At 46.5% G+C, this 12,655-nt stretch overlaps 7 protein-coding genes across 7 annotated transcripts; 6 read left to right on the forward strand and 1 right to left on the reverse strand.

Moving 5' to 3' along the window:
• Positions 1–1,274: 1,274 nt before the first annotated feature.
• Positions 1,275–1,679, forward strand: N7525_004923 (Taurine catabolism dioxygenase TauD/TfdA; the record flags this gene model as incomplete). The annotated part of the gene is given in 3 exon segments (XM_061213220.1): positions 1,275–1,344; positions 1,396–1,544; positions 1,557–1,679. The coding sequence occupies 3 exon segments, from the start codon at positions 1,275–1,277 to the stop codon at positions 1,677–1,679; spliced, it is 342 nt and encodes a 113-aa protein (XP_061070241.1).
• A 15-nt stretch (positions 1,680–1,694) lies between these two features.
• Positions 1,695–2,075, forward strand: N7525_004924 (Taurine catabolism dioxygenase TauD/TfdA; the record flags this gene model as incomplete). Its single annotated transcript, XM_061213221.1, has 1 exon — positions 1,695–2,075. The coding sequence occupies one exon, from the start codon at positions 1,695–1,697 to the stop codon at positions 2,073–2,075; it is 381 nt and encodes a 126-aa protein (XP_061070242.1).
• Positions 2,076–2,154: 79 nt separating this feature from the next.
• Positions 2,155–2,957, forward strand: N7525_004925 (uncharacterized protein; the record flags this gene model as incomplete). The annotated part of the gene is made up of 2 exons (XM_061213222.1): positions 2,155–2,241; positions 2,682–2,957. The coding sequence occupies 2 exons, from the start codon at positions 2,155–2,157 to the stop codon at positions 2,955–2,957; spliced, it is 363 nt and encodes a 120-aa protein (XP_061070243.1).
• Positions 2,958–6,060: 3,103 nt separating this feature from the next.
• On the forward strand, positions 6,061–6,432 carry N7525_004926 (uncharacterized protein; the record flags this gene model as incomplete). The annotated part of the gene is made up of 1 exon (XM_002565325.2): positions 6,061–6,432. One exon carries the CDS (start codon positions 6,061–6,063, stop codon positions 6,430–6,432), a length of 372 nt encoding a protein of 123 aa, XP_002565371.2.
• Positions 6,433–6,825: 393 nt separating this feature from the next.
• Positions 6,826–8,309, forward strand: N7525_004927 (uncharacterized protein; the record flags this gene model as incomplete). The annotated part of the gene is made up of 3 exons (XM_061213223.1): positions 6,826–7,004; positions 7,063–7,296; positions 7,358–8,309. 3 exons carry the CDS (start codon positions 6,826–6,828, stop codon positions 8,307–8,309), a joined length of 1,365 nt encoding a protein of 454 aa, XP_061070244.1.
• A 597-nt stretch (positions 8,310–8,906) lies between these two features.
• On the reverse strand, positions 8,907–10,015 carry N7525_004928 (uncharacterized protein; the record flags this gene model as incomplete). The annotated part of the gene is made up of 4 exons (XM_061213224.1): positions 8,907–9,372; positions 9,429–9,601; positions 9,655–9,927; positions 9,965–10,015. 4 exons carry the CDS (start codon positions 10,013–10,015, stop codon positions 8,907–8,909), a joined length of 963 nt encoding a protein of 320 aa, XP_061070245.1.
• A 210-nt stretch (positions 10,016–10,225) lies between these two features.
• On the forward strand, positions 10,226–12,567 carry N7525_004929 (uncharacterized protein; the record flags this gene model as incomplete). Its single annotated transcript, XM_002565322.1, has 4 exons — positions 10,226–10,294; positions 10,341–10,426; positions 10,472–10,824; positions 10,874–12,567. 4 exons carry the CDS (start codon positions 10,226–10,228, stop codon positions 12,565–12,567), a joined length of 2,202 nt encoding a protein of 733 aa, XP_002565368.1.
• Between the last annotated feature and the right edge of the window lie 88 nt (positions 12,568–12,655).

The raw sequence follows: 12,655 nt of genomic DNA on the forward strand, positions 1-12,655 counted from the left end.
CGGTGTCCGCGACGGTTGCAAAGCCGATGATCTATACTGCTGATCCCGCGATACTTTGTAAGACACGGCCTAATAATAGTATAGGGACTGAACGAGCACCCGCAACCGTACAAGTGCTAGCAATGCAGACGCCAAGCGATAACAGCAGTGGAACCTTCCGATTAGGAGTCTGATCGTTAAAGTGCCTAATAATAGGGCCAGCGATCATGGCGAATGCACCGTGGATAGCAAGAACGGATAATGTCAACTCTTGGGTTTTAGAGGGCGGGACGTTGAGACGATGTTGAAGCATGTCGCCGAGGAAAGGCACTAGAAATCCATAAAGAAATGTCTCTGATTGGTATTAGGGTGAGGTTAACCAAGCTAGGGAGGGGGAACAGACCAGCATACAGCGCAACTGCAATGGTTGCGAGTATAAACCATTTGGAGGAGCGCCATTTATAGCCCATCGGCGTAACATGGCCCTCGCAATTGCCGCTCATTGAGGAGATGGATAGTTGGATTTTCAGCTTTGAGTCAAGACGTCGACGTCGCAGATAATCCTAGGTAGCTGAGTATGGTACTAGGTGAGTATTTGCCATAGAAGGTGCTGAATCTAGGGGGACAGGCCCTTGCATGAAAGTAAACACTCACTCATCTAGGTATATGAACTTTCCAATGTGGAACATGCAGCAGCATCTACACGTTAGGGTGCCGAGATCCGGGACCGAAGACATCGTCACGACTGACTTGGTTTTTTTCTCAAATAATTAGTAAGAAAACACGAGCGTAGTACATAGAGATCACCGGAGATCCCCGTATGAGTTCGCTTATACATATGGGTGGGTAGTCATCACCATGCATCGGTCAATAAAGTAAATTATGTTGCTGATCACTTCACATGAACATGATCTGCTAAAACACCTATTCCCGAACGAGCCATTAATTACGCTGTTGCAGAACAACTTATGTGACTTGTAGGTTCTTTCGTTTTTGCTAGCGAGTCCACCGATGGCCGGGGACAGCAACCTGATCAGTCTTCCGCCCATAAGAAAAGGAAATGAGGAAAAAGAAAAAAAATCCCGTAAGTCTACTACAGTAATATGTACAATTCCTACAGGTATATAGTACCGCAAAATGGCGTGTTTAAGGATATGGATCTGATATTATAAGGAATTTTGATGCATAAAAAGACTGCGCCAAGCCCTTGCCTTGTTAAAAAGCAGACTCCCATTTCAGTCACGGCTTTATTGAAACGTAACTTCTTTTTAGACTGCGATCTTTATATGCCGAAAATGTACCGCTATCTCCGTGCTGTTTGTACGATTGGCGTGAAAGCTGCTAGATATTCTACGCAGCCTATCAGTACGTAACCATTGTTTTAGGGCTTCCTTGGGCACTGCTAATTACGAAAAGGAGATATACGAACTTCCAATCTCGTTCCCCTGATTGAAGTTACTAAACCTAAGTTGTCCTCAGAGGCCACTCACCTGAGAGCTGTACACGAGACTCTGGAGGTTAAAGGAGTGGTTCAATTGGCCTTGGGGTTTAGCGATGAAAAAAGCGTCTATCTGTAGAGTCTTATTACCAACTTCCACAAAAGCCATGGTTATGGTCTTCCGATAACCCATAGTGCCGAATGCGGCTGGTTTTGGGATGTTCGGCCCTCTCCGTCGGCCTTCCAAAGCCACGGGCACTAAGCCCGCTCAGAGACAATGTCCCGATTTGATTGGTATACGGACTGCAGCTATGAAGAGTGTCCGCCGCGATACTTTGCTCTTCAAGTCATTCAACCGGATCGCTGTGGGGGTGGAACGTTATCGATACTAAACGTCGACCGACTGCTCGCCTTACTCTCCCCTTTCGCACAGAAATGGCTGTCTAGCAATAACTATAAGATCACTGTCCCTCCTGAATTTCTTAAGAAATTGGGAGAGCAGTATATTGTTAGCAACTTGCTCGTAGTCAAGCCGGAGGGAAAAGGTGGTAGTCAATTACGATTCCGGGATGATATCACTATACCGTTAACTCCTAACGCTGCTAAGGCGCTAGACGAACTCAAGGGGATTCTGTATAGAGATAGAGCCGAGGAATAGACTATCCATCTAGAGCCCAAGAGCCTTCCTCAGGGGTCAATAATCTTGATGGATAATCGACGATGGCTGCATTCTCGGAATGAAGTCAAGGACCCCAACCGACATCTCCGACGAGTCCGATGGGACGCGAGACCATTTGGATCGCACAGCGCATGAAAGCCCTTGGGTATCTTTTATTGGGCTTGCATATGTGGTTCCAATTGGAGCTTGTAATTGGTACTAAATGTGTAACGCGCCACCCTGTGCGCGCCACCATGTACGACCGACTCGCATGTTAATCAAATCAAAAAGTCGTCCACAATTTGTGGGGCCAATACTCAGCTGAATGATGGGCCATTAGAAGAACGCATCAGGGTTACATTGCATTTGAACTTTACACTAGTTTGTAGACTTAGGTCCGTAAAAGACCAAAAGTTGCATGTATACAAGTTAGCACAGAGTGATCGATAGTTAACTTAGGATTGCTAGTTATCATTAGCTAATTAGAACTCAATTAACGATTCCTTTCGTCTCATAAATCCTTTGTCTTTATGTTCAATTTACATTCAAAATCGCTACCATTGAAAAGCATCCCAAATGCGAAACAGATTGTTCGACCGTCTCTAGCAAGTCTGCCTTCCAGATGCTGTGGACTTCGCATTTATATCATCCGAAAAGCCAGATGCCAACCTCTTAGATAAGGCCCGCGACACTTATACCTTAAGACTGAAAAGATGCTCTTCCGCTTGGCCTGCTGGATCGTTAGATGCATCATCCCCTTATCCCGTATTGATCACTCAACGGCATCATGATGAGTTAGATGAATTACATCGGGCCTTGAATCTAGCAATTGAAGATATTATCGAGCGATGGTGGACGGATGATCGAGCCCAGTTTCCCTAGCGGATGCCCTTAGAACTAGGAGAGGAAGATTTATTACGCGTAAGTCCCACGCATCCTTCACTGTCGGTAATAGGTTATTATAGTATACTAACGATTTGTCGCTACGAAAGTGGATCCACTCAAACACAACCCTGTTCCGACCGTGGAATGAGAGACAGGGGTCCTGGAGACCGGACTTCTTGGTTGAGATTGACGAAGCCGGTGTGGAGGTATTCCGTATCTGCGAAATCAATGCGAGATTTTGTTGGAATGGCTTTATGTATGGAGGATTTGGTTAAGACTCGCTTTCGGCATTTAATATTGAATCTCGGGGTCTGATGCACTGCGTCGACGGTGAATTAGTAAGTAAGGAATGGTCTACGAAAGAAGAAGCTAGTGTTGACTTGTTAAGATCCTCGGAGGGTTATTCAAACTATTCGATAACAAGCTCTCCTTGCACCTAGTCAAGGGTGAGGAACACGGAATTGATATCTTTATGTTTATCGAATTTGCGAAGAAACGAATTGGTATTAAACCAAGACTTATAACCCCGGAAGCACTCCGAATCATCCCAGATCCCTCGAAGGACACTGGATTTAAATTGTGCTGCCTCGCCCAAGCAGGTGCCGTTGACACTATTACTACCGAATCTGGTGAACTTGTGGAAGAGGTTCATTAAATTGGCCTCGAACTTCACTAACGGGAAATAAACGCCCTTGATCCAGAGATTAGACGCCAGATTAGTGTTCGGTGTTTTAACGATATGCGGACAATCCTACTTGCTCACGACAAGAGAATGCTTGGCATTGTACGAGAAGAACTAGAGACTCTGGTCTCTAGAGGTATTATCACCGGCAGACAAGCTGAATGCCTTGATCGGGGCATAACGCCTACTATCCTACCGGGCTCCGCGGCCCTTGATCAGTTTATCACTGCTTGTGTAGCGTCAGAAAACCTCCGGAAAGAATATATCCTAAAGCCAATTAGAGGGGGAAAGGGTGCCGGTATTCTTTTTGGCGATGAAGTCCTCTATTCTACCTGGCTGGCGCTACTGGAGCAGATGCGGTGTCCGAGATTGGAAGCAGGGAAGACCCTATTCGTTGTGCAGCGCAAGATAGATCAGCCCAAATATGACGTGCTGTTGTCTGAAGGTAATTCCTAGCGCTGCTATATGGTCGGGACTTACCATGCAATTAACGGAGAATATGTTGGATTAGGGACTTGGCGATGCAGTCCTGGAGACTCTGTGCTGTGTCTGATGGTGCTATATGGATTTGTTCAGTCAAGCAGGGTACGCAGTAGTGGAATACGCGATAGAACTTAGGCAATGCACCTCATCTTTCGGCTCTATGACATGTCCCATTAATTTCCACTGAACAGGTAAACTTATGCCCGTAGGCAAGCGGTCATACTATGCGAACTGGACCCATTCAAACTATCAATTGTAAACAAAGAGGAATGTTGATCGAACAATTACGCGGTATTGGCCACAGCCTGTGCAGCTAGAGATATTCTTCCCCTTCTGGCAAGGTTTGGCGAAGATTCAGGTTGCATCGCATGCAGGTATAGCTGTGTAGGAACTATCAGATCCGCCTGCAGTACGCAGTAATGTGTACGGAGTAGTCAATCTCTGACTACACACCATATTCGTTTTGCTTTTTTTTTTTTTTTTTCTTTGCTTTTATTTGCCACTTCAAACGAATAAGCCCCGGCTTCGAATCCTGCGAGTCGAGAATTAAGACGATGGTCTCGAGGGTTGATGGAGGCATTAAGGGCAGCCACAACACTGATATCGGGATCATTGGGTGAGATGAAATTGTTAAATTGTTATTGGCGGCGACTTACCTCGACCTCTCAATATTTCTTTTCGTTTTCCTAAACATTTTAAGGGCGTGCAAGGCACGATCTCTTGTGTTATGTGCATGGCCCTGTCCTCCAGCCCGGTATTACTATTGGTACCGCTAGTCAATTCCCTAATGCTCCACCATCACCGCAGCAAAATTCGCCACAGTGCCTACTCCGCCAATAGACCACACCACGATGGGTACGCAATGCTTCGGTGAGTATACGTGAAGATCTCGCATTACCTTTGCTGGGGTCTGGTCCTATTCTGCTAGTCCCTTGTCGGGCTTTCCGTGTCTCACCCTAGGTTCCCGAGGCTCCACACAACGCGTTGAGAATGCTAGAGAAAAGACACATGAATTATACATACTGTGCATGATCAGACGACTAATAATGATGTAGAAGCGAAATATAATATTGTGACACGTCACAGTTGCTGACTTATCCTACATGTCGCTATCCCTACAGGTGCCACAAATTCATATCGTTAGGAGAGTACAAGGTCTTGAGATCTGCCATTCCTCCGCTTGCCCTGTAATTTATTGCATGGGGTTACCGAACTGAAATAAAATAGATTGAATCGAAGCAAGAAAGCGTCGGTACGATCGTACTTATAGCTGCAATTTTTTGCTAGTTTCCAGCGCCCCATAACGATCATGCAAGGCTGTCTGACCCGTGGGACAATAACTGGATGAAGGTGGGCAGAATATCGATCTAGGATGTTGATGATCTTTTGCACCCACTCCTTAGCGGATCCATATAACTTGCTATTTTGGCCGAAAAAGACTGTGTCTGTGGCCTGAAATCTGCATGGTCAACTTACCCAAAAATTTTGCGCGAGTATGTTGTAAACGATTTTCAAATGTTTACGTGCTGCATATGGCTACACTAGTGAGTTTGCTAAAATAGAAAAAATACAAATTACATCTGAATAACTACCTATATAAAACTTCAGGTCTAAACGACCGGGGAAGATATCGCATGGGGTCGTTGACAAGAAGAATAAATAAACTGGGAAGCTACGGAGCATTCATTGAGGAAGGAGCGATTGATGATGCATTCCTTCAGCAAAACCCCATGTGATCTCGAGAATGACGTACTGTTCTTTGTAGCTGGTACAGAGAAGATCGTCCAACAGTATCAAAGACAGAGAAATGCATTGCCTAATATCCACCCGTTTTATGGTCAGTAATACTCCATCTATATCACCGAGCTGCAAGACTGACAAAATCCCAGCGGTAAATGCCCCCCGGACCCCAAACTGCTGCAACTGCTAGCCGATATGGATGTCAGCTTTGATTGCGCCTCTCTCGCAAAGATTGAACAGTTAAAAAATCCGTCCTGGGCTGGAGTTGCTCCTGCGGATCTATGTGTAAGATCATACCGCCATATCGCACGCCGAACCCAGAAAGACACTACAACCAAGCGAGCAGACATGCTGTATCTGAATGATGGTCTCTACGGACGCTTTAGCATGAAATGGAGCGAGGACAAAATATTTGTGTCCACCTTGATAGAGCTGCGAGGGACATCCACACTTGCCCCGCGCGAGTGGAAGCCTCATCGATATTCTATCTGGGTCCCGACATGTGATAGTAATGATTGCATTTCCAAGGAGGTGGTCATGGATCAAGAGATGATGATAGGCGATTGACTGGGATTTCAAGATATGGGAGGCAAGTAATTCGATAGTTGACTTTTGGCTTTTGGCTTCTGTTGAAGTTGAAGTGGAAGTGATGTTATAGTGTATGTTTTCGAGCCGTCACAATACACTAGGGCGAATGCTGAGGGGCGTTTTTGAGGCACCGTATTGAATCAATCTGTGTGGTAATTGCAGTACGATTGAAATATTTATGCATTCGATAGATCAGATCTCTACTTTTTCATTTCTTTTTCTCCCACCTCGGCTTATTTATATACTTGTTCTATCTCCTTTTCGTTTTCTCCCAGTCTACTTCCGCTGAAACCCCATTATACTCAATTATCCTGGTACCCCCTCGGATCCGAAGTTATTCCTACGGAACTTTCTACAAAGGATTTATGCAAAATGGCCACAGAACGTTACCAATTGGCAGAAGTACTAGCCGTGGCCAAAATCCACCCGTTCTACAATCCAGATGTCGATTATCCTCCCGATGCCGACACGGTCCGGAGACTCCGTGAGTCAATTGACCAAGAGGCGAAACCCGTTCTCCAGGAACAGCCATTGCTAAACAAGAAAGCGCTGTAAGATAATGTCAGCATACCGAGTAATTCATACCGCGGGTGTGCTAACTTGCTTCAGGTACAAGGTCATTGAGCGGCTTACCCATGATATGGACCCCCTCAACACATATCGGCAAAGTTCTTATATGTCCATCACTGGCGGCGGCTCTGGAGGGATTCCTATGTTGTTTGCTGTGGATGCATATGAGAACCGTCGGCAGAGGGCCCAGATGGGAAACTTTATCAAACTTTGTGGTATGATTGAGCCGGGAGATTGGGTGGTATCCACCCATTTAGCCGGGGGGTTCTACAGGTAATCGAATCTAGACCGCCAATATAAAATGACACAGTTCACCTAATCAAGGAATGATCAGGTCCCTCGATCTCACGACGGAGATCATGGAAAATGCTGGAGCGACCGTTTTGAGCGCCGGGAGCTATATGCCACCTACGGAAGTTGCTAGATCTCTCGCGGACTACCATGTCAATGTCTTAGCCGGCGAGAGCAGTCAAATCGTTCAAGTTGTTCACCATATCTCGATGTTGCCTCAGGATTATCGCGATCGTATCAACCTGGCGAAGATAATATATACTTCAGAACCCCTTACCAGCCCCCAGCGGGTGTTCATCCAGACGATTCTGAGCGGCGTTAAGATCCTTTCCTTTCTGGGTAGTTCGGAAGCGGGTCCCTGGGCAATCAGCAGCCCCGATCTAACGGGAGAGCACAGCCTCACTAGCATCAGCACCGATTTTGTCTTTGACACGCGCAGTATGCTGATCGAGATCGTTTCACCTTCCGATCTAAGCCCAATCCCACTTGGTGAACCGGGCCTCGTCGTGCAGACATCTCTTCAAAGACTACGCAATCCCCTAATACGCTATAACACCGGTGATATTGGTTCCGTTCATCCCCTACCGGATACGGCCTCTGCTGTGATTCCTAAGGCGGACCGCGAACACCTCCGAGTATTGCGTATGCGCGGGCGTGACCATCGCTTCAGCTTTAAGTGGTATGGCTCGTACTTCGAGTTCGACAATGTCGACGCCTTGATGCACACGAAGGAATTGGGCATTCTCCAGTGGCAAATTATTTTGGACAAACTGGAGACCACGCCCCAATCAACTTTGGAGATTCGCTTGCTCAAACGTTCACAGGATGGCGTTATATCTGATGACAATCTCAGACGCCGAATCGAGGACTTCTTTCTTATACTTCCCGAGAATGAGCATCTTGCACGGATTGTGTTTGTGAATGACCTTGAAGAATTTGAGCGGAGCATTACTGCGAGGAAAGTCATTAAGTTTATAGATCGTTGGAATCATTGAACGGGTCTAGTGCTAAAGGAATTTTGGTTCTCTCAATTTCGTGAATTGAAGACATAGAAATATACCATCGCAAGCACGTATTGTGCACTTTTTAGGACATACAAAGTCAAGGACGTCTTATAGTCAGAATTTGGGTCACCTATAGTGCTAGCGAGTGAACTGGAGTGTGGCGCAACTCGCTATATACTTAGCAACGCTATGAGGCACAGTATCAGACAGATGCTTAAAGATCTCAATATTCACTAGAATATGTTTAGTGTAAAAACAGATCCTAGAAGTTTAAATGCAGTACATATTTGCCAAAGCTATGGCTGCCGATGCTAAGAGTTAATATGTATAAAAGAAACACCAATCACTCCTCCTTGGTGGAAAGTAGGTAAGGTCCAAACAATTTGTTTATCCGCCAGTGCTATCCTCTTAAGACGATAGCACAAGTTAAGTCCCGCATTTGTCTCTGAAATTCCATTTTTTATTATAGAAGCAACTTGCTACTTTGCCCTCCTACCGCGCGCCATAATTATCAGAATCCTTTTTTATATGATGCTTACATGCAGTTCTAAATTTATCTAGCTACACAGAATTTGTACCCCGCTACTTTTATTTATGGGTACCCGGCGACAGCATGTCGGCTACCTCTTCATAGACGGAGAACACAATACCACCACTCAAAAGTAGACGGCCAAGTCGCATACTGCTGCCTTTCCAAAATCCGCGAATACCGTGATCACGAATCACGCTCCGCGAAGCTTCAGTGATACTAGCTCCTTGAACACCTTGGGCCCGTGTCTTGATTGTGTCGAAGGGCTGTGTAGCGTAAACAGTAACCACGCCAGCTATGGCGCCGGTTCCAAATGTCGTGAATACGTTCGTTTTAATACCCTTGGATCTAGTGGCTTCTTTCAGCATGTTGTACGTCCCCATGCGGACTGCTGATGTGGCTGATTGTTTCATCGCGGTGGACAAAAGACCTCTGTAAAGCTCAGTGATACCGTGCCGCTGTACCAATACCCTTATCGCATGGAGGCTAGATTTAAATTCACGAGCCCCTTTTGCATCATCGATTCTACGCAGATTAGTTAGCGGTGATAGATGTAGTTATCAATGACGGAGAACACAAACAATGCAGTTTTGACCCTTTCCGTTGGTGTCACAGCGAGGACACTTTCTACAGCTCCTGCAACCATTCCAGCCAGGATTCCTTTACCAGGTGATAGAACTCCATGATTATCCGTAAGGGAATTGCGGATAGTATCGTAGGAAACAAATCTCACAGCAGCTTTCGCCGTTGTTCCCTGTACATTGAATCAATATAGATTGAGATCAAATATGTGGATTGATGACTGACGATAACAAGGGTTGAGCAGCCTGTGTAAAGCGCACTAACACCTTCCTGCTTTGCCACTTGAAAAATGAGACGTAGTGGATTGAGGGTCTTAACGGCGGAGTTGTCCAACAGCTGAACGCGAGTTTTCGAGTACTCAAATGGATACTGCCAAATATTAATCGCTATACAAACATGGAGTATCGTTGGGCTGACTGTTATGGCTGCTTCAACTCCACCTGCAATTCCTCCAGCCACGAGGGAGACCCACGGTGGGGTATGGATCTGGCAGGTTAGCTAACAGAAGATGGTTTGGTAATATGAAAGCAATTACCCGTTGCAGCTTCTGTGGTGCAGACCTTTCTGATTGAGCAATGTGGGCCATAATGTGAGCAAGCAGCAAATATGACCCTTGTTGAGCGCGACGAATAGAGGTTGAATGTTGACAACCCCAACTTTATACTTTTTGATATGTGGGGGCGGAGAAGGGCGGAGGACGAACAACGGAAAGAGACTTGCCGCGGCAATTGAAAAGACGTATAATCATCCCCTCTTCCCGTTCTCTTGCGGAAGAACCCAGGGAAAAAAAAAGTTCATGGAGAAAAACTCCCCGTCTAAGCCGCGGAGGGCCGCAAAGGCCTGCTCCTTCTGTCGACGCAGGAAGGTAGGTAAACTCTCAAGTTCTTAGTGCCGCGATCTAATGCAGATAGTTCCGTTGCGATAACGGAAGACCATGTTCCAACTGCAAGACACATTCACAAGGATGTACCTACGTACCCGGACCTGAGAGACCGAGGTACGTCATCTGCCTTTTCACTTATTCGTCACTGACCAGCCGTAGACCAACAAATGCTCGGCTATCACGCCTGGAAGCGGAAAATGAACAACTCCGGCGACATCTAGGGCGTGTCAATACACCGTCGGAGGGACAAATAAATTCCCCAAGCCCATCCCATCAGCGCCAGCAAAGCCCACCTCGTCCAGACATTCCGAATTCATCAAGTGCCAACCGATCTCAGTCCGCTGTATCACGAATCTTCATCTCGCCAAATGGTGACTCAAGCTACCATGGGCTTACAAGCACATTGTTTGACGATGCACCGACTGATAGACACAGTCACCCTCGGTCACGGGATCCGCAGGTGCCGGTAGAGCATATTCGCAAACAGTTGATGGGGGAGTCAGCTTATCAGCGTGAGTTCCCGTTTGTCACAAGTTATTATCACGGCCTAACATCAAGCAGGTCAATTAGAAAGATTGAATTTGCGGCAAGGTAAACTGGACTTCGATGGGGTTGATCCTGAACTTGGAATGCATCTTCTATCCCTCCACTGGAACCGCCAGCATCATTCCTTCTTGATTACCTATCGCCCGGCTTTTATGCGAGATATGGCCACCGGTGGTCCTTACTTTTCTAAGCTCCTCCTGAATGCGATTTACTTTGGTGCGTCAAAATTCAGTAATCGCCCGGAGGTTCGCCGAGATCCCGACGATGTCCGCACTGCGGGATGGACATTTCGCCAGAGAGTCAAAGAATTGCTGGGCGGTGCCTTGGATCGAAGTGAAATCACCACTATTCAAGCATTGTTAGTAATGACTAGTTCCCTGTTTGCATTGGGAGATGAACGCAGTGCCGCCTGGCTCTATGCCGGTACAGCATTTAGGATGATCATCGACCTTGGGATGCACGTAGATGCTACCATGCTCAGGAACATGCGACGTCTCTCGGATGAAGATATAGAGATACGACGTCGAGTGTTCTGGGGTGCTTTTGTTGTCGACAAAATCCAATCGCTCTACCAGGGACGTCCAGCAAGTTTACAGGACTTTGACACTCAGGTCTCGTTGGCGTTTTTGGATCATTATGAAGAACTAGAGCATTGGCAACCGTTCGCATATACGGATATGCAGTCATACCCAGGATCGCCCGCATACAGTGTCTCAACCTTTACTGAACTTTGCAAACTGTCGTTGATCTTGAACGGTATTCTGAACAAGGTTTACTCAGAGAGGAGCTCAAATCGCTCGCCCCAGGACCTGCTCACTACTTTGAAAGCTCTGGATATTGAGTTGAATGGGTGGTATGAGGCTCTGCCGGATTATTTACGCTTTGCAAATGCTGCAAAAGAAGTCACACCGCCACCCCATGTCCTCTCTCTCTTGGCACTCTATAACGTCCTGCTCATTCTTCTCCACCGACCCTTCGTTGCTGAAGGTCATCTCCATACAACTGATCAGTCAGTTGCGATCAGCTCTTTTGCCATATGCACAGCGGCTGCATCTCGCATAATAAATATCCTACAAGCCTACGATAAAGCATTCTCCATCAGACGTGCGCCCTATCTGATCTCATATGCGACATACGTTGCCGCAACTATCCATGTTCGAGTCGCTGCCCAGCGAGGAGGTGGCAGTAGAGCCCACTCAAATCTCTGGACGTGCCTTGATGTCTTCCAAGAGAACCAAGAAACCAACTGGGCTGTCCGGCGTGCCAAAAATGTGATAATGCATTTGATGGACCGGATGGGAGTAGATATCGGTAGCCAAGATCGCCCACCCAGCGATCCCCAACCGCAAGATGATGCAAACGAACAAATAGCAGATCTTCGAAACCAGTCTCATCTTGACCCTGAATCTCTTGGAACATCCGCTTTGCCTGCTCAAATGACACCTCCGGAGACGGAAACTTCTGAATTGGACATAGATATGGTTATTCAAAGCTTTATTCGACAAGATACAAGGCGAAATGAAGGGCATATCTCTCTTGAGCGGGCTTACAATGCCCCCTCCGATATCCCCGCAGATCATCTAGGTGTGGTCAGTGGTATTGCCCCAAGCATTGTCCCCGGTTACGGTTCATATGTAGATGAACAGATCGATGATGATATGCTGTTTGGCTTCAATGGATCTATACAGGACAGTCTGCTATATCACTAGGGCATGGTAATTGCCAGGTTTTTGATTCGTTCTAGTGCTCGGAATTGAATTGGTTTTTATTACTTGCTATAGAAAGCAACTCCCTCCA

Source organism: Penicillium rubens, assembly GCF_028828025.1.
Source record: "Penicillium rubens strain IBT 27055 chromosome Unknown utg000002l_segment0_segment0, whole genome shotgun sequence".
Classification (NCBI taxonomy): Eukaryota; Fungi; Ascomycota; class Eurotiomycetes; order Eurotiales; family Aspergillaceae; genus Penicillium; species Penicillium rubens.